Source organism: Hippocampus zosterae, chromosome 12 (genome assembly GCF_025434085.1).
Source record: "Hippocampus zosterae strain Florida chromosome 12, ASM2543408v3, whole genome shotgun sequence".
NCBI lineage: Eukaryota > Metazoa > Chordata > Actinopteri > Syngnathiformes > Syngnathidae > Hippocampus > Hippocampus zosterae.
Genome location: NC_067462.1, coordinates 3,218,093 through 3,241,668, shown reverse-complemented (window position 1 = coordinate 3,241,668; position 23,576 = coordinate 3,218,093). Strand labels below are relative to the sequence as shown.

General features: G+C 44.9%; 1 protein-coding gene across 50 annotated transcripts in view; it reads left to right on the top strand.

The window, feature by feature from the left end:
• Positions 1 to 2,799: 2,799 nt before the first annotated feature.
• neb (nebulin) overlaps positions 2,800 to 23,576 on the top strand; it is a 62,573-nt gene continuing 41,796 nt past the window's right edge. For 18 of the 50 annotated variants that reach the window (XM_052082838.1, XM_052082845.1, XM_052082836.1 and 15 more), the window contains exons 1-45: positions 2,802 to 2,846; positions 3,334 to 3,425; positions 3,497 to 3,679; positions 7,422 to 7,517; positions 8,930 to 9,037; positions 9,126 to 9,233; positions 10,280 to 10,384; positions 10,455 to 10,559; positions 10,672 to 10,776; positions 10,851 to 10,955; positions 11,478 to 11,582; positions 11,934 to 12,041; positions 12,137 to 12,253; positions 12,356 to 12,457; positions 12,551 to 12,658; positions 12,754 to 12,858; positions 12,935 to 13,033; positions 13,569 to 13,673; positions 13,752 to 13,859; positions 13,929 to 14,042; positions 14,192 to 14,389; positions 14,658 to 14,765; positions 14,857 to 14,955; positions 15,030 to 15,134; positions 15,206 to 15,313; positions 16,161 to 16,472; positions 16,806 to 17,012; positions 17,093 to 17,197; positions 17,842 to 17,949; positions 18,020 to 18,331; positions 18,415 to 18,621; positions 18,708 to 18,812; positions 18,889 to 18,996; positions 19,639 to 19,950; positions 20,353 to 20,559; positions 20,660 to 20,764; positions 20,864 to 20,971; positions 21,054 to 21,365; positions 21,649 to 21,855; positions 21,934 to 22,038; positions 22,106 to 22,213; positions 22,326 to 22,637; positions 22,708 to 22,914; positions 22,985 to 23,089; positions 23,182 to 23,289. In XM_052082838.1, coding sequence (XP_051938798.1) covers positions 3,518 to 3,679; positions 7,422 to 7,517; positions 8,930 to 9,037; positions 9,126 to 9,233; positions 10,280 to 10,384; positions 10,455 to 10,559; positions 10,672 to 10,776; positions 10,851 to 10,955; positions 11,478 to 11,582; positions 11,934 to 12,041; positions 12,137 to 12,253; positions 12,356 to 12,457; positions 12,551 to 12,658; positions 12,754 to 12,858; positions 12,935 to 13,033; positions 13,569 to 13,673; positions 13,752 to 13,859; positions 13,929 to 14,042; positions 14,192 to 14,389; positions 14,658 to 14,765; positions 14,857 to 14,955; positions 15,030 to 15,134; positions 15,206 to 15,313; positions 16,161 to 16,472; positions 16,806 to 17,012; positions 17,093 to 17,197; positions 17,842 to 17,949; positions 18,020 to 18,331; positions 18,415 to 18,621; positions 18,708 to 18,812; positions 18,889 to 18,996; positions 19,639 to 19,950; positions 20,353 to 20,559; positions 20,660 to 20,764; positions 20,864 to 20,971; positions 21,054 to 21,365; positions 21,649 to 21,855; positions 21,934 to 22,038; positions 22,106 to 22,213; positions 22,326 to 22,637; positions 22,708 to 22,914; positions 22,985 to 23,089; positions 23,182 to 23,289 — 6,243 coding nt within the window. In that variant the 5' untranslated portion in view covers positions 2,802 to 2,846; positions 3,334 to 3,425; positions 3,497 to 3,517. Of the gene's footprint in view, positions 2,847 to 3,333; positions 3,426 to 3,496; positions 3,680 to 7,421; positions 7,518 to 8,929; positions 9,038 to 9,125; positions 9,234 to 10,279; positions 10,385 to 10,454; positions 10,560 to 10,671; positions 10,777 to 10,850; positions 10,956 to 11,477; positions 11,583 to 11,933; positions 12,042 to 12,136; positions 12,254 to 12,355; positions 12,458 to 12,550; positions 12,659 to 12,753; positions 12,859 to 12,934; positions 13,034 to 13,568; positions 13,674 to 13,751; positions 13,860 to 13,928; positions 14,043 to 14,191; positions 14,390 to 14,657; positions 14,766 to 14,856; positions 14,956 to 15,029; positions 15,135 to 15,205; positions 15,314 to 16,160; positions 16,473 to 16,805; positions 17,013 to 17,092; positions 17,198 to 17,841; positions 17,950 to 18,019; positions 18,332 to 18,414; positions 18,622 to 18,707; positions 18,813 to 18,888; positions 18,997 to 19,638; positions 19,951 to 20,352; positions 20,560 to 20,659; positions 20,765 to 20,863; positions 20,972 to 21,053; positions 21,366 to 21,648; positions 21,856 to 21,933; positions 22,039 to 22,105; positions 22,214 to 22,325; positions 22,638 to 22,707; positions 22,915 to 22,984; positions 23,090 to 23,181; positions 23,290 to 23,576 lie in introns of all 50 variants that reach the window. The other 32 variants (XM_052082827.1, XM_052082860.1, XM_052082837.1 and 29 more) reach the window with 11 other exon arrangements.

Below are 23,576 nucleotides of genomic sequence, written 5' to 3'. Positions count from 1 at the left end.
GTGCGTCCTCTGAGTTTTCTTTTCCAGAGTTGTCACCACAACCTACGTTTTACACATTTTCCAGTGTCTGCCTTTGATGACCAACGTGAGAAGATTTTGAAAATCAGATGATGGGTTATGGAGAAATAGATTTTTTTGTGTTGGGTGGGGAGGAATGTGTGTGTGTGTGAGAAATGTTTTTGTGTCATGTCTATAAAAAAATGTGGTCCAAAGTTAAGAGTAAAACGGTATGACTATTTCTCATCATATCTCCTCGAGTCTTTTGTTGGGTTCTCATCCCATCTTTTTTTAGAAAATCCCACAAAGATGGTGGCCACTTGTCTCGTTGCAACTTGGTGTGCAAGACAGGCAAACGGTAAGTAAAGTTAGTCATGTAAAATTTGCACTCTGTGTGTGGGATTTACGTTTCGATTTTAAAATGTTGCAGAAGCGGACCAGACAAAGTCTAGATCATCTGTGCCCAAAAAGACAGAGGAAGGTCAGCCATTTTAAAGTCGATTTTGGTCCTCCGGATTTTTTTTGACAATTCCATTAAGCAATATGAAATGTAGCAGGCTGTCTGTCATGAGTAGACCCACAAAAAAATATCAGAGAGCCATGCACAAAAACACACAGGAAGTCTGATATTTCAGTTTGAAGCGGCCGTTTCAGGGTCTTTTTGGTCATTTCCATGGGGTCCTTTGAATCTTTGGAAAAGTCAGCTACTGAAGGCTGTTTTAGGAATATGATATTTGGTAAGCATGTCTAACTTGATGCTACTTATCAGTTTGATGAATCTTAGCAGTTTGATGAATCGGCATATAACTAACTCAAAAGTAAACGACACAAAGTCAGCCAGGCCAGAAAATCCAAATGCTCCCCCAATAGGCAGAAACGTATAGCTGCAACAACTCCGCTGCTGACGGGATTGTTCCTTTTGGTCCAAGCGTCGCTGTAAAGGTCACTTTAAAGGTGCCAGCTCCCGCAGGCTGAGCCGTCTGTCACAATTCGTTTATCACACCCCAGGCAAGACGTCAGCCTCTCCTCCAGGAGGATGAGCGTGTTGCTATGGAAACTGTTAGCCCAAACAGCAGTGACCCGTCCCACCTGTCGTCGCCCTACTAATCCGTTTCATTTTGGGCTTCTGACATCACCTACAAAACAAAAACATGAACAGTCATCTTTGTTTTTGTCCTGTCATCAGCTGCGGTGTTTACCACTCGTGTTTTTTCAGCTTGTGAATTTTGGCGGAAAATCAAGTCCCAGAAGATAGTTTCACTTGGCAATGTGACATTTGTTAGCCTTGTCTATCATGAGTAGACCCACAAAAAAGTCTCAAGAAGCCATGCTTGAAAAGAGACGCAAAGTCGGCCACGTTGGATTTGAAGCGGACCTTTTGGGGTCATTTTCCAGGACTCCTTTATAGAAAGTTCATCCCCCAAAGCCAGTTTTACTTCGCAACCTGAAATTCAGTATGTATGTCTATCATGAGCAGACTACAAAAAAAGTCTCGAGCCATACTGCCTGAAAGTCATAGGAGGTTTGTGGTCATGATTTGAAGGGCAGACTATTTCCAGGTGTCCTTCAAAGCTCACTCGAGGTACTGCAATTGCTTCGTATTGAATTAATTTATCAGAAGCTATAATGTCCCTTTTAATCCTGATGCGATACAAATTGTTAATTTTAGTTCAAAGTAAATACGAGGACAAAATATATTTTCAGTCAGTTCAGTCTCATTAGATCAGTTAAATGTGTTTCTGCAAGATCCGGTAATGTTTATTCCAGAAAAGGACATTTCACATGACACATGTTTGATCTAAGTATTCATTCAAAATGGCATCGAACTCTGCTTGAACCTTCTTGAGCTCTTCTCCACCATCTCCATCCTGAGATCTTGACAAACCCCACAAAAATCCTCAAGGCAATTGTCATTTTTCCTGTCGTGCACCCATTGTGATATAAACTTTTTTGGGGGTGAAAATATGTTGTATGAAGTTTAATCCAGATCCGATCCAGTTCTTGCATATAGCAGCAATGTAAACGTAACATGTACAATCCTATTCGATGTCAAGTTTCATCCAGATATGACCGCATTTTCAGTTTTTTTTTTTCCATGCACAAGTGACAAAACCAAAATACTGTATAAAACGGAAAACGATCCTGTCCGCTTTGATGTTGAACATTACTCAGTTTCTGCAAAATGTGTACGGCAAGGGTGGATTCCTTGGAGTCAAATTTAATCCACATCAGATCCAGATTCCACAACCTGTCAGACGTGTCCATCTCATCAGAATGTGTCATGTAAGATCTTATTACGGTTTTCTTTTTCAGCAAGTGAACACCGACTACATTTGATATGTTATGATGATGACGGTTTCATCTGTTATGTTCTTCACACGTTGATTTCACACGTGATAAATGTCTGATGAGGCCTCTGTGGAGTCTTTTATTTTATCCCGTGACGTAATTTGGATCTTGGCGTCTGTCTGACCTCATTCCAGACCTGATCCAGTCGGGGTGGCTTCCACGGATTCTCTAAGTGGACGTGCACCAACCTGTGCCTGTCTCGACCACCTCCTGAGACCTTCTAACAAAAAAAAGCATTTTATCAACAACCCAATCAGTCTACTTTTTTGCTCTGCTGATGCATTCGGCCTCCCAACAGCTGCTCTTCCCCAAAGGGGATCTCTTTTGGTATATTTAGCGTTTGAAACCCGAGCGCCCCCGCTTTGCGATTGGGCACAAGCACCACATGACCACTTGGGTAGAAGTAGCCTCAGCTGTGACTCTGTCACCCATCGTTTCTCTGGAGGGAAGCTTGGGGGGAGGCTTTGGCGGCTTTTGGGAGACCATTAAAACGCTAACTGGTAAGCAAGCAAAAAAATGGAGAAAAGCTTGGGGGTTTCTCGTTCTGGTCTGCATGGCTTTTTTTTTTTTTTGCATCTCTCATTGGACTAATCCAGTGGGACCACCTGGAACTGAGCCTGATCCGGAACTGAACGTGATGGTGGTTTTGGATGGTGGCATTTGGTAGCCAAGACTAGCAGTTTGTCTTCTGGTTTTCATTCAACGTCCCCCAATTTTAATTGAAAAAAAAAAGTTGTTTTGTCGTGCTAAAAAAGTGAGTCCTATATTTAAACCTTAGCCTCAGAAGGGATGGCATCACGCTTCGCCCGAGCCGGCCGCCCAATCGGGCTGCGGCATTGGTTTACATGTCAAATAGCTGAGGCTGCAGCTGTCACCTCTCGTCAAATGGGGGGGGGGGGGGGGGGAGTTCGATTTGTGGTGGTAGGTCAGGATACATACCATTACTCATTCACTCACGCTCACACTTTTTTTTTTTGGTGGTTTTAGGGCAAAACAAAAGTGTGATTAAAGGACTCCGGAACCTAGTGGATGGCCGGGGACTTGCGGAGTCAAGAAGACACTACAGGAATCTTTCTCTGGTACCTTTCTGGCCCTTGAAATATCACCCCCAGTGTCCAAGTCAAAATCCTGAAAGATCTTCTTTGCGTAGAGCCTCTGAAGGGGTCTCAAGATGTCGCATCGTATCGTGGAGTACGTGGAGGAATGGGAGGAGGAATACGAGGTGGAAGGGGAAGAAGTAGAAGAGGGAGAGGAAGAAGTGGTGGAGGAGGTGGAAGAGGAGGTGGAGGAGGAGGAAGAAGAAGAGGTGGAGGAAGAGGAAGTTTTGGATGAGGTAAGTGGAGAAAAAAATTCACACAATTTTTCAGTTTCAGTTCAAAGGCCCGTCTCGCTGCATGAGGCCTATGAATAGTGACTTTGGGGCAGCAGGATTCCGTTTCGGTGAGATGAGGCGAACTGGCTCAAATTCAAAAGGCTGTTAAAGTTAGCGTGCTGTATCATCTGTGTGGTATGGCAGCATCATTTGGAACTTTGAAAATCGTTCTTGTTATTTCAATGTTTTTAACGCTATCACTTGGCTAGTTTGTTGCCTATTCTGGTCTCGTAGTCTGGTTTAGTGTCGACTATCAACAATGAAGAGTGATACGTGTGATATACACCTCACGTAGTACCAGGACGGACCTGTGAGAGGTAGAACAGTTCAACAGGACATCCGAAACGCAGACTGAAAAAAAAGCTCAAACATGACTTGGGCCTGAGTCATTGTGAAAAATTTGACTTGACTTGGAAAAAAATGATCACATTACACTTCATAATCCCGCTCGCTACACATTTGATGATTTTTGTTGTTGTTGTTGTTCATCTTCATGTCTGTTCAACTATCTAGCAAAGTTTAAAAGTGACCTAGTTCCGAGACCGACTTGTTAGTCGCAAACATATATGTGATTTTAATCCATACGACCGTCGCCCCGACGTTTTGATGAGCAAATTGTCAAAAGGGGGGGAAAAAAGGAGGTAGCGATTAGCTCTTTGTTATGCTAATGTCTTTTAGCAATTAGCAATCATTTCGTGCCTCGTGACATTTTGAAAACATCCTGAGCATGTTTTTAATTCTTAAGATTCTCGACCAAAACTTTTTTTTACGAGCAAATTGCTGAGGATTTTTTTTTTTCTTTTTTTAATGGCGACAATTGTCGGGCAGTCGCCATTTTATAGGAAGATGACAATGTCTTCTTCTTGGTTGCTAATTGTTCTATTTCACGTGACAGTTGTGTTCTTGTCAAAGTATTGAAAAATGTTTCAAAGTTGACACTGATTGGCCTGAATGTTTAAAACAAGAAATAAGCGCGGTAAAATTCACATCACAGAACAGAATTTTTCATGTCCGGATATCGGGAAATCTGTTTTTGTGCTGATTAGACAAACAAATTGTTTTGTGCGTTTCAGCCTATATTTGACTCAACATCTTTTTTTTTAACATGTTGATTTGAAACAATTTTCACCCATTTCTGGACCATGCGTCACCGTCTCAGACTCAGTGTCCAATGGAAGAGTGAAAACAGAATTAGTCCCTTATTTCCTGGCGAAATAGGACTAAAGTCGTCCTGGTATTTGCCTCAATGACGCCTTATGAGGGAGATCGAACGCCGGCGTCATCCGTCGGTCCGTCTCTCTTGTAACCCGTCGTGCGGTCAAGGTTTTAGCATCTTTAGTTGCCAAAAAGATGCTAAACAGTTTGTTTTGGGGTTGGGAGGCGGAAAAAAAAAACAAAACAATACACTCTGCTTTCACTTGCACTTTCATCTACACTGTGGAGAACAAATGCCTCGTTTGGAATACAAAGAAAGGAGAGAACCATTTGGACGTTTCACACGTGAAACTACAACTTGTGCGAAATCCCTAAACTCGATCTCATGTTCCAGTTTCATTTTAAAAAAAAAAGACTCTTGGAATGGAGTTTGGTCTGCAATGGCGGCAAATTTGGTTGTGGACATTTGATTTTCAGCCACCTGTAAAGATTGTGGACGTTGATTGCAGCCATTATTTTTGTTGAGGGTCTTTTTTTTTTTTAACCGTTATTTCAATTCAACTCTTTTAACCTAATTTTTTTTAGCTCTTGTCAAGTCGTGTTTGTCTTTTTATGTTTTATATTAATTCATTTCTATCATTAAAAAAAGTGGTTATTTGATTTATCGTGAAGAATAGAATCGCAGCAGTATGTGGAACCGCCATGATTCTCTCCTGTCTATTAAATTCACATAACGAGCTCTGACACAAATATTGTTGTAAAATGATGGCGACGGTGCTGCAGATGTCTTTTCTCTCAGCTCTGGTGTGAGAAGGAATCATCGGTAGAATTGATATTCTTCCGTTTTTATGTTTCATCATGGCCGCTTGTGCTCTGACGGCAGCTGGGCCGGTGTTACAGAAACATTGCTCGATTTTTCGCCGGTGGCTTTTTTGAGGAGGGGGTCTGAAAATGGCTAAATATAGTTGCCAAAACTGGATGACAGGCACGGATGGATTGGAAATTACAATCCAAAATAGAATGTATGTCACCTGTGTCACGTTGTGCCCGCAGCGATAGAATGATCGCTCCATGCACAACAAAATAAGGAAGTGGATCCCCGAAATAGGGGGCGGCCCGGTAGTCCAGTGGTTAGCACGTCGGCTTCACAGTGCAGAGGTACCGGGTTCGATTCCAGGTCCGGCCTTCCTGTGTGGAGTTTGCATGTTCTCCCCGGGCCTGCGTGGGTTTTCTCCGGGTGCTCCGGTTTCCTCCCACATTCCAAAAACATGCATGGTAGGCTGATTGGACGCTCTAAATTGTCCCTAGGGGTGAATGTGAGCGTGGATGGTTGTTCGTCTATGTGTGCCCTGCGATTGGCTGGCAACTGATCCAGGGTGTCCCCTGCCTAGTGCCCGAAGACGGCTGGGATAGGCTCCAGCACCCCCCGCGACCCTAGTGAGGATTAAGCGGTTCAGAAAATGGATGGATGGATGGATGGATCCCCGAAATAGCAGACACAAAAAGAGATCTTGTCAGATAACAAAAGGAGTCTTTAATAACGAACACAAAATAACCCGACAGGGAGAATAACAAAAAGCGCTGGTCAAAATAGGGACCAGGGATAAAATAAAAGGACAACAGAAAACGCTTGCGGAAAAAGATGGCAAGGAGGGTCAGATTAGAATAATGAATATAAGTTTCACTCGCAAGAGGAAACAACGACGCGTAAATACAGCACAAGGCTAAGAGGCAATGAATAAATGCAAGTAGGAATTGGGCGAGAGAAATTTTGGCACGGCGTGGAATTCTCCGGCAGTGAATAGACTGCCAGAGCGTCCAAATAAAGGCTGCGCAATTACTCCCTAATGGGTGACAGGTGTGTAAATGGCAGGCAGAAAGCCCGCCCTCTGCTGGCAACCACGAGACGTGACAACCTGAGCACCCGCTTTTTATTTAGAAGAGTTTACAACCAATCTCGATTTTTCACACTCAAACTGTTTTTTTTCCCCTCAGGTGAGACAACAATTCCGATTTTTTTCCTTTTAGAATGAGACTCAATCAGACCCGATTTTTCATAGAAGAAAACAATTCAGATTTTTTTCCCCCCAGAAAACTCACAATCAGCCCTGATGTTTCTTAGAAAAGAGAAATCCAGATTTTATTTTCCATTTTAGGTCACAACCGATAATTACCTTGAAGAGTTTACAAGAAATATGGGTTATTATTTTTTTGTAATTAAAAGAAGAGGTCACAGTTCTGTTTTATTTCCTTATAAGTCATCACAAGCCTCTTTTCTTTCTCAAAAGTGTTCAATAAAATAAACCCTTATTTCTTTTCTGATAAAATCCTTTGGAAGCGAGCGATTCCTTTTGCTCTTAACTAATCGTGACATTTCGATGGCCACATTTGAATTAGCACGATAGCAATTTAGTATTAGCGCCTTCTGGACACCAGAACTGAGTATGAATCGGCCTGTACGCCGTCACACGCAAAGCACAGTGTGTTTCTTCTTCCATGTCGTGCAAGGCCAGAGTGTGTTGTATGATTTGTGTGATGTGTTGAGCAGATGCCAACGACGACACACGTCACTCACGAGCACCACACTCATCATCATCATCATCAACATCATCAACCTCATGAACCTCATCACCCCGAACATCAGGTAAATTACAGCAGAATGGCACGACCTACCAGCCCGCTTTGTCTTGCGCAAGCTCCGTTTCAACGTTTCCCAGCGAGCTTGCTCGCTCGCTTCCTTGTGCTGCTCGGCATCAGTTGATAACTGGCGGTGTTGATGAAGGCTCATTTGTGAAATTAATCTGGAATATATATTGGCCGCTTCCCTAGTGCATGGACTAAATTCTCATATCGTTGCAACCTTATTCTTGTAAGGTTATTATTATTATTATTATATAATAATATATAATTCTATAATTAAGGGCGGCCTGGTAGTCCAGTGGTTAGCACGTGGGCTTCACAGTGCAGAGGTACCGGGTTCGATTCCAGCTCCGGCTTCCCTGTGTGGAGTTTGCATGTTCTCCCCGGGCCTGCGTGGGTTTTCTCCGGGTGCTCCGGTTTCCTCCCACATTCCAAAAATATGCATGGCAGGCTGATTGAACACTCTAAAATTGTCCCTAGGTGTGAGTGTGAGCGTGGATGGTTGTTCGTCTATGTGTGCCCTGCGATTGGCTGGCAACCGATTCAGGGTGTCCCCCGCCTACTGCCCGGAGACGGCTGGGATGGGCTCCAGCACCCCCCGCGACCCTAGTGAGGATCAAGCGGTACGGAAGATGAATGAATGAATGAATTATATAATTATATATTATTTATATAAATAATTATGTAATTACTATATAATAATATATATATATATATTATTATATATAATATATAATAACGATACAACTTTTTTCGTGTAATATTCTGAAACGTGTTTCAAAAATGCATTCCCTCTCAAATATTATTTCTAATTGATTTTCTTTTTGTATTGTACATTTGTACATTATTATTATTATTTTTTTAAATCTCAAACGATACAACCTGACTCCGATCACGTCCTGTCAAAAATGTTCTTTACAATATGTTGTATATGCCTCCTTGAACCTAAAATTGGCAGTCCGATTAATATTACGTTTGTGGAGTCGGAATCAAGGAGCCAAATTTTGCCACTTTCTGTTGACTGAAAATGACATCACAGTCCCTCGAGGCTCAGGGAACGACCAATCACAGCTCACCTGTTACCTGAGTCCCGAGCCAAAACAGGCGAATTTTGCTGCTTAATTCATAGGCCGCACATCAATATTTATCTGAATCCCGTGTTAAGTCTAGTGGGTGTCGCATAGAACATATTATTGGAAAGAAATGTTTTGACTTGACTTCCCCTTTAAAATAACAACTTATTTTCCTTGAAATAATGGCATCTGTATTTAAAAAAAATCAATTGAACGCTTTCCCCTCAAAAAATCTCAGCGCAAATCCGAATGTGCCTTCCTGCATGTTTATTTTGAGTGACAGCAAAGCGCGCGAGCGACGTGTGCGTTTACGTTTGTCACTTGCATTTTGCCTTTCCGCCAGTCGGGCTTGCCCACCAGGAAAGTGGTGAAAAAGGTGAAAGTGGACACGTCCAAGTTCATGACCCCGTATCTGGAACACAGCCAGAAGATGCTGGACCAGTTCAGCTACGTGAGCCACCGATTGCAGCTCTCCTTCTTTCCGCTCATAAGACTTTCTTTGCGCCCTCATCGCTTGTCTCTTTTGCTCCGCCATGCAGAACAAATATCGGCAGGCCTACGACAAGTCCAGAGGGAAACCTCCCGCCGTCACCACGGACACGCCCGAGATGATTCGCATCCGCAAGGCTCAGGAGCAACTCAGTGAGGTATGTCGACGAGTGGACCATATGGTTCTTTGGCATTCGACTCAGCATGACTTAGATTTGTTCTTGGTTTTACTGTTTGGTGCTTTCTACTACCTTTATTACCGATTTGTTACACAATACTTACTGTTTATTGTGCATGTTAAATTGCTCCATGTACAGCACTTTGTATGCAGCGATGGCTGTTTGAAAGTGCTCGAGAAATACTGTTGACATGAGTTGACTTGACTTCTTTGCCTCCATGTTGTTGCTGCTGCTGCTGCGGCTGTTGTTGCTGCCTTTGTTGTTGCTGTAGTTGTTTTTTTGTTTTTTTTTTTGCTGTAGTTGTAATTTTTGCTGCTGCTGTTGCTGTACTTTGTAGTGGTTGCCCCAATTGTCATTGTTGCAATCTTTGTTGGAGCTATTGTCATCACTGTTGTTGCTCTAATTTCTGTTGTTTTTGTTGCCGGTGTTGTTGTTGTGATTGTTTGCTGTTGTTGTCAGTTTTGTCTTTGTTGTTTCTGCTGTTGTCTCTATTGATGTTGTTTTTACTGCTATCGTAAAGTTTTTTTTTGTTGCTGCTGTTGTAATTGTTGTTGCTTTTTTTGTTGCTGCTGTCCTTGTCGTTGTTGTCGCTGTTATTTTTGTCATTGTTGTCGCTATTGTTGTTAGTATTTCTGGAATTGCTGCTGTTGCTTTTGATGTTGCGACTGGTGTTGTTGTTGGTGTCATTAGTCGCACTCTTGCTGGTGTTGTTGTTGTCATTGCTCTCGTCAACTCCATTCTTGTCATTTTTTTAAAATGTTGAATGCAGAAATAAATTGAGACAAGGGTTATTTTTCAGATCAAAATTTAAATCGTTTTGTTCCGATTTTGAAATGCAAAGTGCAGCCCATTTTTGCACCGTTTTTGTCAGTTTAAGTGCTGCTGTATCCGCATATTAGGATAAATACAATTCTATTTGTCTAAATCCCTCTCCTGCTAAAGAACACAAATTTGGTTAGCCCGTTTTGGCGGTCCTATTAATTTAAGGCCAAGTGGACGGTTGACTTGCAGCGTTGCATCCACAGATCAAATACCGCATGGAGGGCAACAAGTCCAAGACGGGCAGCTTGTACGATGGCGAGGCACAAGAGATCGCCCATGTCAAGCACGTGTCGGACCTCATCAGCAAGGTGGTTCCGCCGAGCGCAAGTCACATAAAGCTCCACAGAAACCGCCAATAACCCACATTCGCCCGCGTAGGTCCTCTACCGGCAGAAGTGGGATGAGATCAAGGACAAGTACCATCTGTCTCCAGATGCCCCAGAACTGGTTTTGGCTGTGAAGAATGCCGCCAACTACAGCAAAGTGAGACTTTATTTTTTGTTGTCGCTTTTACCATAACGATGAAAAAGTACTCATTGTATTTGAATCATAAATGTGTATTTTCGTGATGTGCGTGTGGATTGTGGCGGTGTAGAAAATGTACACGGAGGACTGGGATGAGGAGAAGACCATGTTCTGCCCGTACACCGACAGCCTCGAACTGCGTCGGGTGGCCAAGGCTCAGGAGGCGCTCAGCAACGTAAGTCCGTCGCCAACAAATATTTTGCTCACAATGGGGTTGTTTTGCTGACGTTCTGAGGGCGCCGACTTCAGATCCAGTACAAGAAAGGGCACGAGAAGCGCATGGCCGAGTTCACCAGCCTGGCCGACCCCCCCGAGGTGGAGCTGGCCAGGATAGCCTCGGACCAGCGCAGCGATGTAAGCACATCTTTTTTTTTCTCACATTTTCAAATTTCGTCTTTTTTTTGGTAATCATAACTTGTAATTTGTATCATATTGTAACAAAATACATCCACAACATTTATCTATACATCATTTTTTGGTTTACAACAAAAGATCAAAATACTCATTAATATTATGACAAAACCTTGAGATGAGAAAATTGGAAACATTAAGCTCAGAAATGTTTTTGTTTTAATTAAGGATCACCAAATGTAGCGAGTTTTATGACATCTAATCCCCCCAAATACAAATTACAAAAAAAAAAACTCAGAAGCATGTACAGTATTGTGTTACTTAATCTTTTCCACGTTAAATAAAAACCAAAATCACTTGCTTTGTGTTTTTCACAAGAAATCATTTCATTTAAAAAATGTCTTGAAAAATCAACATTTCAAGTTTTTTTTTTCTTTTCTACTCCCCAAAACTCCCTCAAAAAAAGAAACAAGTCATCTTTGAAGATACATGTTTTAATGTCGCTTTGGAACTTACTCCCCTCAGCTCAAGTACAAGCAGGCGTACAACGAAGACGTGAAGGGTCAATGGTGCGAGACGCCCTACTTTGACGTGGCCATGGCCAGGGCAGCCATGGACAACCTCAGCAATGTAAGACACACAGACACACACAATTCTCAGACGACTGTTTGACCTTCCTTCTTCTCTAACGTACAGCATTAATAAATATTATTATTATTGTTGTTGTTAAATAAATACATTTAAACTCACCCCCCCCCCCCAAAAAATGGACATTTTCGCTGGAATTAGTTTTAGTTGGATGCAATTAGCCTTCTTTTTTTTTTTTAAAGCATTTTCATTTCATTTTGTTAACGAAAATGCTCTTCCAATTTTAATTGTAGTTATTTCGGAACTTACCATGAGCTTCATTTACTTTGGGACGGACGGATGTACGCATATGTGGCAGACGCGAGCACGAACCGTTGCTTCTTTCCCTTGCAGAGGAAATACACGCAAAAGCACGAGGACACCAAAGACCAAATCTACTTCATGCAAACCGACACGCCCGTCTACGACACCCACAAGAAGGCGGGCGCCTCTGCCAGCGACGTGAGCCACCACCCGCGATCGGAAAATGGATGGATGACTTAGTTCAGCGGGAAAAAAAAACCCTACTGCAACAATGTTCACGTTTGCGTGTCCAGGTCCAGTACAAGAAGGAGTACGAGGAGACGAAGGCTCAGTCCGACTACAACACACTGCCGGCCACCGAGAACCCGCGACTCAGGCAGCTCCGATACGCCGGCACCATCCTCAGTGACGTACGTGTTGCACATCCACACGCAAAGGGGGAGAGTCCCATTTCAAGAAGTAAAATAGTTGAGCTTTTGTTTTTTTTTGTGGGGGGGGGCTGATCTTTGCAGAAAGTGTACAAGGACAACTACGAGAAGTCCCGAGGGTCCAGCATCAACTATTGCGATACGCCCAAGTTCCAAATGGACTCGGTTCTCAAACAGTTTACGGATGTAAGAATGGCAATATGCTTTCTCTCTTTCACTTTTTTTTAAAACAGCTTCACAATTCCATTCTTGTTGAATCGTCACCTTGTCTTTCTGCAGAGGCGCTACAAAGAGAAGTACGACAACGAAATAAAGGGTCACTACCTGGGCAGCTACGAGGATGTTTACATGCTCCACTGCCAACAAGTGGAGGAGCTGAAGAACGAGGTTCGATTCGTTGGGCTTATTCCCCTTGCCAACCACCCGCTGACTCCTTCCCAAAAATCTCACCTCTCAATTTTTGCATCCTTGTGTTTTCGCAGAGACTGTACAAAGCCGACTATGAAGACATGAAAACGCAGTGTTTCTTCCCTCAAACCATCACGGCCGAGTACGAAGCCACCAAGAAGCTGGATGATTGCAAGGATGTGAGGAGGGACATGGACTCAGGATTTAGGCCCTCTTCCAGTGGTTTTCTTATGCTAGCTTTTCTTTGCTTTGTAGAAAGTTTACCGGCAGCATCCGGACAAAGTGAAATTCACGCAAGTGACCGACTCGCCGGTTTTAGTCCAGGCGGCCATCAACGCCTACCAGCTGAGTGACGTACGTATGACACGCCCCGAGTCCGGATTCTCAACCTTGCCCTTTCCGCTAGCCACGTAGCAGAACTGGAGAGTCACATCCTCCATGACTTTTCAAAATGCAGGAAGCCACCTGTCCACTTGTGGCCATGGAAACCCGAGAGCCGTCTGGCTGTGGAGTAAATTTAGCGAACTCAGAATAGAGGCATGAGCCGGGACAGTCAAAGTCCACTGGCACAGTCCTGCTCTCCTGCGGGAGTAAAAATAAGTGACCGGAGTGGGACCACCCAAAATATACAAGAGGATCATGATGGAACAATGGTTTTTAAAGCTGTTCATCAAAACTTTACAAACAGTTGAATTTAGGTAAACCAAAGTAATCTCCTCCTCTTTTAGGCTTTAAAACCCCTAGACAGGGGTCATGGTCGAGGCCCTTTTACTTTTTAATCCCTCAGTGAAACGTAACCCTCCCCAAAACTATATTAATCTCAAAGTTTTGAACTTAATCAGTGCCGAATGAGAGAGTACTTTACTCAAGAGTTTGGCCATCCTCACAGCTCAACTACAAGGCGCACTACGAAGAGACCAAGCACAAGAACAGCCTGCCTCCGGATGACCCCTTCTTCATCCAATCCCGAGTAAACGCCTTCAACCTGAGCGACGTAAGCTACCGCCTCGAGACGTACCGTGAATATTCACGTGACAGGACCATACACGGAATTCTGCCGTCTCCTTGACAGAACTGCTACAAATATGACTGGGAGAGAACCAAGGCCAAGAGGTTTGAGATTAAGGAGGACGCGATCCCCATCTTGGCCGCCCGGGCTCACACAAACATCGCCAGCGACGTATGCGTGCCCTTGGCAAATCTTCAAAGTGTGAGAATTGAATCACAAGATTCCCCCTGTTTCTTGTAGGTGAAATACAAGAAGGAGTACGAGAAGAACAAGGGTCAGATGGTCGGAGCTCTCAGCATTCATGATGATCCCAAGATCCTGCACTCTGTCCACGTGGCCAAAATCCAGAGTGATGTAAACAAACTTTTTGTTTCCTCATTTCTGTTTCTCAAACCCGTCGGGTGCCGTGACTCTTCACGAGCTACGGCTGTCCGGACTCCAGTTTAAGAACCACTGCTGTCGGGCCAAAAACTGTGTTGTTCACTTGAGTTCTTCTCCCGCAGCGAGAATACAAAAAGGACTACGAAAAGATCAAGACCAAGTATCACACGCCTCTAGATATGATGTCCGTCACCCAGGCTAAGAAGTCGCAGGCCGTCAGCACCATGGCCGGGTACCGCAGCATCAACCCCAACTTCTTCCTGCCCCATGACGCCGTGCTGCTGGACCTGGCCAAGAAGGCCAACATCATCCAGAGCGACGTGAGTCGGCACACTAATTAGGAACGGCAGTAGAGTAACCAAAGCGAGCAAAAAATGATGAGTTCATGAAGGACAAACCAACGTGTAGTCGGATCCGAACAAAGCTCGATGACAAAAATTCTGCCTTTTGTTGTTATCCTCCCGGATCTTTTTCTTTGGAGAGTCCGCCGCCGACCTAGCTTATTCGTGACTTTTATCCTGCCCTCGGAAGTGCTGACACAACCTCAACAATGTCTGGTACTTTTCCTATGTGGACTCCACGCTTCAGAACGAGTACAAGTCTGACTACAACAACTACACCAAAGGGACCCCATGGGTGCCGTTTGGCTCTTTGGACGTGGAAAAGGCCAAGTATGCCGGGGAAATTCTTAACGAGGTTTGTCCAACAATCAGCAACTATCCAGAGAAACTGCCACATGAAAAGTTTGACACGACACTGTTTTTTTTTTCTTCTTCTTTTCATGCAGAAAAAATACAGACAGCACCCTGACACCATCCCCTTCACGTCCATCGACGACCACCCCGTCATGATGCAGGCCAAAGTTAACCAGCTCCAGAGGAGCGATGTGAGTTACGATTTGCGCGTTTCTCTCTCACGTTCAATCAACTCTTTCCTATAACCGGTCTTTGTTTTGCACAGCTGTTCTACAAGCAAGGTCTGGAGGACATCCACCAGAAGTACACCCTGCCGGTTGACATTCCCGAGTTCGTCCAGGCCAAATGCAACGCCTACAACATCAGCAACGTAAGACTAAGACACAATCTCGGCGGAACATTTGTTTTTTGACTCATCCTGTCTGCGGTCCACCATTTCAGAATTATTACAAGTACGCCTGGCAGGACATCATTGCTAAAGGCTACGACTTGCAGCTCGACGCCATCCCCATTGTCGCCGCCAAAGCTGCCAGACACGCTGCCAGTGATGTACGTTCAAAATGCACACAGACACGAAACACTCTAACGAATTCAGTTGTCTAAACACCAGAAGGAGGAGGAAGTCATGGATGTCATTAGTCTAAAGCTCCAACTTTCAAAAAATTCCAGTCCCAACTAAAGTCAGTCACGTCATTATTTGCTCAGTCGCAACCAATATTTGTTTTAGTTATTGTGAAAACACATTCATAACCAGGGCTGCTTGATACCATTTTTTTCCAGGCCGATTGCAGGATGAATATTCACTCTTTCAGTACTGACCGACACCGAGTACTGATACCTTTAAAATTGAGATATCAACTTTCATTTGAAACAATGCCCCCAAATTTTGGACCAAACACCTTTCTTTTCTGACTCAGATGATGATTCCCCGTTTCAAACTACCACTGTATAGTGCTTTTTTGCTTTAAGTATTGGTGGGTGGTATCGACAGCCTCCATGACTACTCGATACCTGAAAATAAAGACGGTATCGGCCCGACACAGATACTTGGTATTGGTAGTGGCCCATCCCTATTCAGAACACAACATTTGCTATTGTCTGTCACTTGTCTGTCTTCTCAATTAAACGTATAACGGACAAGAAGGCTAATCAATGTGTGACTTGCTTTCGATGAGCTAAGCTGTGGAGTTAATGTGGCTACCTTTGTGGATTTTGTAGCTATCGATGAAGATAGATGTTGTCGTGTGTCTATTATTTTTGACTTTGCAAACCTTACATGCTGCCATTCTCTGTTTTGTCCCCTTAATTTGATCAAAAACATATTTGAAGTCCTCAAATTGCCGTCTTTTTGAGTTCCCCGTCTCTGCTAAGCACAACACCGCAATCCCGCCTCCAGGTGCAGTACAAGAAAGCGTACGAGAAGGATCGAGGCCACCACGTGGGTTTCCGTAGTCTGCAGGATGACCCCCTGCTGGTCCACTACATGGAGGTGGCCAAGATGCAGAGCGACAAGAACTACAAGAAGGACTACCACAAGATCAAGCTCAAGTACCACACGCCGGTGGACATGTTGAGCGTGGCCCACGCCAAGCACGCCTCGGCCGTGCAGACCAACACCGGCTACAAGCAACCCCACCACAAGTACTGCCTCCTACCAGATGCCATGAACCTGGATTGGGCTCGCACCGTGAACTACAACACCAGTGAGGTAAGTTCTAAACGTTTCAAGCCATTCAGTTTAAAGTGTCTTGCTAGGTGTGTTTTGGGGGGGGCTAAAAAAAGCATTTATTTCAAAAGATTTCTAAAAATCTTTGAAAAGTTACTGAATCTGGTGTAAGAAATGTCGCTGAGGTCGTCTGAAAAGTTGCTAACCCTCGCAACAAAATTATCCAATTGCTAGCAATGATTAAGAAGTTAATTAGGTCCTCATTGAAGGTCCCAGAGTCCAGGTACCAACCAACTCGTCCCACCACTGCTTTATGAGGATAATCAAGCCTAGCTTTTTAGGTAATGGACCAAAATCCTTTTTGGGGTTTTCTAGCACCAGTACAAACAGGATTACGAGAACTGCATCAAGGGAATCGGTTGGGTTCCGATCGGCTCCCTGGAGGCGGAGCAGGCAAAGGCGGCTGGGGCGGCTTTGGACGAGAAGAAATACAGACAGCACCCGGACACCCTCAAGTTCTCCAGCCCACTTGACTCCATGAACATGGAGCTGGTCAAGGCCAACACTCAGATTCTCAACGCGGTGAGCGCCTTCTTCACAAAACTCTTTCTCCGGAGACCCTTTGACACTTTTTTGACTCAGATTCCTGCTTCTGACCGCAGAAAGACTACAAGGCCAGCGGCGAGAAGTTCATGCATACCTATCATCTTCCTGTTGATGCTCCTGAACTGGTGCTAGCCAAATACAACGCTGCCAACATCAGCAAGGTTAGCTACATGCCGTCACTTCAGCGGAATGCTCACAAACAATGCAACACAAGTAGACAGACACTATCAAAGTGCTCAGAGGCATTTATTCACCCGATGTGAAGAAAGACACAAAAAAAATTACTCCTTACTGCGGAATGTGTGTCTGTATGCTTTTATGAGGGGTAGAAAATTCTGGGACTAGTCTATTAATAACTGAATGCTTTGGGTCCTGAATATATTAAAGAAATGCTAATTGAAGAGAAACCCAGAAGTTTCAAAGCAAACACGGTGAAGCAGCAATTAGCTGTAATGCTGCACACAAATGGAATTACGGTGTGAAGGCAGCAAAGTCAGCCTCAAGTTTAAAATGATTTTAAATTCAGGTTCAAAACTATGATAACTATCCCCACAAGGTCTTTGATGCATTCAAATCAATTCCATGCCATATTTGAGTTCTTTACTTTGCTGGTAAGCATTTTATTTTTAAATGCTTTTAGTTTCTGTGAAGCACATTGAATTGCCTTTTGGTATGAAATGTGACTTGACTTGACTTTTGCTCTGTCCCTAAGTGGCCAACACCGGCAGGAGCAGTGCAATGTCCTTTGAATTGAAGTAAAAAAAAATGGTATACTGCTGTACATAAACACTCTGTTCATTTTCAGAATTACTACACCAACGCTTACCGTCGAGATCTGCTCAGAGGACATCACATGAAAGAGGATGCCATCCCCATCGTGGCAGCCAAGACCTCCAGAGACATCGCCAGCAATGTGAGTGGTCAACGCGCTCCTACCGCCTTCAACTGTTCCCACCTGAGATTTCGTCCCTTTTTTTTTGCAGTACAAGTACAAACTGGCACACGAGAAGGCAAAGGGTCAACACGTGGGCTTCCGTAGTCTGCAGGACGACCCCCTGCTGGTCCACTACATGGAGGTGGCCAAGATGCAGAGCGACAAGAACTACAAGAAGGACTACCACAAGTCCAAGCTCAAGTACCACACGCCGGTGGACATGATGAGCGTGGCCCACGCCAAGCACGGCTCGGCCGTGCAGACCATGATCGGCTACAGGACATACCTTCACGACTACTTGATTCTTCCCGACAACCTGCAACTGCACCGCTGCAAGGACATGATGGAGATGCAGAGCGACGTACGTGCTCTCGCTTTAGATTGCGACCTTGCCAGTCTGAAAAACGGGGTTTCAAAAAAGATCGTCTCTCTGGTTCTGTGCAGATTGTTTACAAAGCCGACTACACGAACTACTACAAAGGATCCGGGTGGGTTCCGATTGGTTCTCTGGATGTGGAGAAGGCCAAAGCTGCCAAAGCCGCCCTGGACGAGATCAGCTACCGTCAGCATCCCAGCACGTTCAAGTTCACCAGCACCAGTGACAGCATGAACATGTCCCTGGCTCTGAGCAATTCCAAACAGCTGGACCCCGTACGCGTGACTCGATTGACAAGTCTTTTGTGTTCAAATTGTGTCACGTGATCTTTACACTTTGTATGATTTTCACCTCCCCGCAGGCCGCTTACAAAGCTTCTGGCGAGAAGTTCAAGCATACATACAACTTGCCGGTCGACTACCCTGAGTTCATCCAGGCTAAATTTAACGCTCATACCCTCAGTGAGGTGAGAGGAGCACATTTCTGGCCACATTCTTTGACGAGATGGACACAAGTCTGAATGTATGTTTTGTCCCCCGCAGAATCAGTACAAGCAAAAGTGGCTCCAAGATATCGCTAAAGGCTACGACTTGAGATCCGATGCCATTCCCATTCAGCATGCCAAGCACGGCAGACATATTGCCAGCAATGTGGGTAAAACCGTCACTCTCCCTTTGAACTCAATTCAATTTGAATGATATAGTATAGTATATATATATATATTTTTTTTCATTCATTCATCTTCCGAGCCGCTTGATCCTCACTAGGGTCGCGGGGGGTGCTGGAGCCTATCCCAGCTGTCTTCGGGCAGTAGGCGGGGGACACCCTGGATCGGTTGCCAGCCAATCGCAGGGCACACAGAAACGAACAACCATTCGCACTCACATTCACACCTAGGGACAATGCTGGAATCGAACCCGGTACCTCTGCACTGTGAAGCCGACGTGCTAACCACTGGACTACCGGGCCGCCTATATATATATATATATATATATATATATATATATATATATATATATATATAAGTATAGAAATAAGAAGTAAGAAAAAAAACAAGAACATGCAGCAATTACAACTGTCAAGCAATGCACCCGAAAACTGCACCTAGGCAAGGATTTGAGTTATAAAAAATAAATAAATTCATCAATAAAACACAAGTATAGGAACAGTAAGCATATGATGTGAGCATGCCCCTACAAACAGTAAGTCACACAGTCGGACGAGAAATGTCACAACTGTCCATCCAATATCCGACGCCTGCAACAAAAAGTCACACTTGCTGTGTTTCGTAGGTGCAATACAAGAAAGACTTTGAAAAAGGGCGAGGCCACCACGTGGGCTTCCGGAGCCTGCAGGACGACCCCCTGCTGGTCCACTACATGGAGGTGGCCAAGCACCAGAGCGACAGGAACTACAAGAAGGATTACCACAAGGCCAAGCTCAAGTACCACACGCCGGTGGACATGTTGAGCTTGGCCCACGCCAAGCAGGCCTCGGCCGCGCAGACCATGGCTGGCTACAGGACGATGCACCATACCAACACTCTCCTCCCGGACGCCATGAACTTTGTGCTGGCTCGTACCATGAACACCCAAGTTAGCGATGTAAGTGTGTCCGCAAGTTCAGTTCGGCAAGGCGTGAGTCAAATCACCCCCTCCATCTTGGTCACAACATATCCGAGATGGGATTTGGTCACACGCTCAAGTCACGAGTAAGTCTGAAGACTTAAGATTCAAATTTCCAGTTTTTGTTTGGTACAGATAAGACTCGGTAATCGCACACCTTATGAAAGGAGAATTCCGGAAGTCTCACTGGGAACTAAAAGACCTTCGGAATTTGTAGACCGACACTGAATTTCAGCATCTCATCCTTGATTTTGAGCGATTTTTGGACCGGTGCGATGTGACACCCAAGCACCGGCATTTTTCATCTGGACTTTTAGGTGGATTTTTAAAATTCAGGTCCGAGATTCAGTCCACTGACAGGTGACTTCTTTCTCTCATCAGTGTGATTACAAATCAGACTGGAACAACTACATCAAAGGTGTCGGCTGGATCCCGGTTGGCTCGCTGGCGGTAGAGACTGCCAAGGTCGGTGGTGATATCCTAAGCGAGAACAAGTACCGCACTCACCCGTCCAACTTCAAGTACAGCAAGCTGATGGACTCGATGGACATCGCCCTGGCCACCGTCAACAACCAGATCATGGATAAGGTGCCTCAAAGTTAACCAATTAAACCGAGGCCAACATTTTTACCAAATAACACCCGCATTGCCAATGCTCATGTTTTCCTCTTGTGATTTTTATTTTCAGAAAGCTTACACGGCTGCTTGGGAAAAGGACAAACGGACCATCCACGTCATGCCGGACTCTCCTGAGATTGTCCTGGCCAAGGCCAATGCTCTCACCATGAGCGATGTACAGTAATTTCACTTCAAGATTTCAAATCAAGAATAACAATAGTTAAAACAGTGCTCCATGTAAGGACTGTTTTATTTTATTTCTTTATTTTTGCAGAAACTTTACAAATCTGGTGTGGCGGAGATGGCCAAGAGTGGCTATCATCTGAGAGCAGATGCCATTCCCATCGTAGCCGCCAAGTCAGGAACAAATATCGCCAGTAACGTACGTACGAAAAGAAATGTTCCTAAACTGCACCGCAAACCATGACGCATCATCAACTTACTTATTCAACTGGTCATTGCAGTTTAAGTACAAACTGGATTACGAGAAGGCGCGAGGCCACCACGTGGGCTTCCGTAGTCTGCAGGACGACCCCCTGCTGGTCCACTACATGGAGGTAGCCAAGATGCAGAGTGACAGGAACTACAAGAAGGACTACCACAAGTCTAAGCTCAAGTACCACACCCCGGTGGACATGTTAAGCTTGGCCCACGCCAAGCAAGCCTCAGCCGCGCAGACCATGGCTGGCTACAGGAACATCCTCCATACCTACTCTCTCCTCCCGGACGCCATGAACTTTGAGCTGGCTCGTACCATGAACACTCAGTCTAGTGATGTAAGTTGAAGTGTACATCATTGTGATTAAAGGCAATGCAAGTTTTTGCCCAATGCCGTTTTCAGAGGTGGGAGTAGGTCATTTTGGTCAACATAAGGGCGGTGGGTAAAAAAAAATGCATACGCATATGGCCCGCAAGCCTTGAGTTTGACACCAGTGTTCTTCAGGGTAATAAGAAGACGAGTCATAGCTTTGGGCTATCTTTTAAAACGTAGTTCCAATGGCTTTTAAAACTCAGGTCTGAGATTCATTTCATTCACTCATGACAAATTTCTCTCTCCAGTGCAATTACAAGTCAGACTGGAACAACTACGTTAAAGGTACGGGCTGGGTCCCCATCGGCTCGCTTGCGGTAGAAACCGCCAAGGTCGGCGGGGACATCTTAAACGAGAACAAGTACCGCACTCACCCATCCAACTTCAAGTACAGCAAACTGATGGACTCCATGGACATGGCTCTGGCCACGTCCAACAATCAGATCATGGATAAGGTGCGGCACGGTAAAATGGATCTCTCTCGCTCTTACATCCACCAAAAATGCTCATTTTATTGTGGAATTCTTTTTCAGAAAGCTTACACGGCCGCTTGGGAAAAGGCCAAGCTGGACATCCACGTCACGCCGGATGCTCCAGAGATTGTCCTGGCCAAGGCCAACGCCATCAACATGAGCAACGTAAGACGAGGAATGATGACTATTCTCGTTTATTTCAGCGACATGATTTATTTTCTTCCTTCTACAGAAACTGTACAAAGCTGGCCTTGTGGAAATGGCCAACAGAGGCCACAATCTCGGAGCAGACGCCATCCCAATTCTGGCCGCCAAGTCTGGTACCAACATTGCCAGCAATGTGAGTCTGGAATTCAAGTCAATATAGTGGTACCTTGACTTAGAAGTACCGAAACCCCAATTCGCCAATTTGGTGTTATAAGACCTGGTCTTTTTTTTTTTTAATGTTACAGTACAAGTACAAACTGGATTACGAGAAGGCGCGAGGCCACCACGTGGGCTTCCGTAGCCTGCGGGACGACCCCCTGCTGGTCCATTACATGGAGGTGGCCAAGTTGCAGAGCGACAAGAACTACAAGAAGGATTACCACAAGTCTAAGCTCAAGTACCACACGCCGGTGGACATGTTGAGCGTGGCCCACGCCAAGCACGCCTCATCCGTGCAAACCATGACTGGATATAAGAGGCTTATCCCTCACTACACCGTCCTACCTGATGCCATGAACCTGCAACTGGCCCGGAACATGCAGTCTATCGCCAGCGATGTAAGTACTCGATGGGAAGCTTCAAGATCTAAAATTGGAGTGCCGTAATCATCCACCGTTTTTCCCACAGAACCAGTACAAGAGTGAGTATCACAACTACATCCGAGGAATCGGTTGGGTTCCCGTCGGCTCACTGGATATGGAGAAAGTCAGAACAGCCGGCAACATCCTAAGGGACCACGGGTACCGCCAGCATCCCAGCACCTTCAAATTCACCAAGGACATGCACTCCATGGACCTGGCACTGGCCTCCGCCAATAACCAGATCATGGATAAGGTACCGCAAGGGACAAAAAGATCGGTTCCTGACGTTTTTCGTGTCTGACAACTCAAACTTCTGCTTCCAGCAATCTTACACCAAAGCCTGGGACCACGCCAAGCGAAACATTCACATCATGCCTGACGCGATGGACATTGTTCTGGCTCGGGAAAATAGGAAAAACTACAGCGAGGTGAGGGCTTCAGAACTATTGTTTCGTGACCACACAGTTGCTGCATCTTGTGACCAAACGATTTGAAGCGATGATGTCCTTGTTGTCATTAGAAACGGTACAAACTGGACAATGAGCGTGCCAAGAAGAAGGGTCACAACCTTCGTGCCGATGCCATCTCCGTGCAGGCTGCTAAAGCCTCAACTATTATCGCAAGTGACGTAAGTGTATTTTTCTTCTTTTACTTTGAGCTTAACCCTATTCAGCGAATCATCCTCTGGCGCCTGTCCCTGTCCTCCGCAAGTTTCACATCCATACAATCTCCTCTGTCAATCCTCTTCTTTGACTCCTAGCACGCAGCTCCATTCTCAGATTCTTTCTACCGATATATCCAGTGTCTCGACTCCACACATCCAACCCCATCTCAATCTGGCCTCTCTAGCTTCGTCTCCAAACCTTCAAGTCTTTGATGTCCCTCTGAGGAGATCATTCCTGATTATGTCCATCT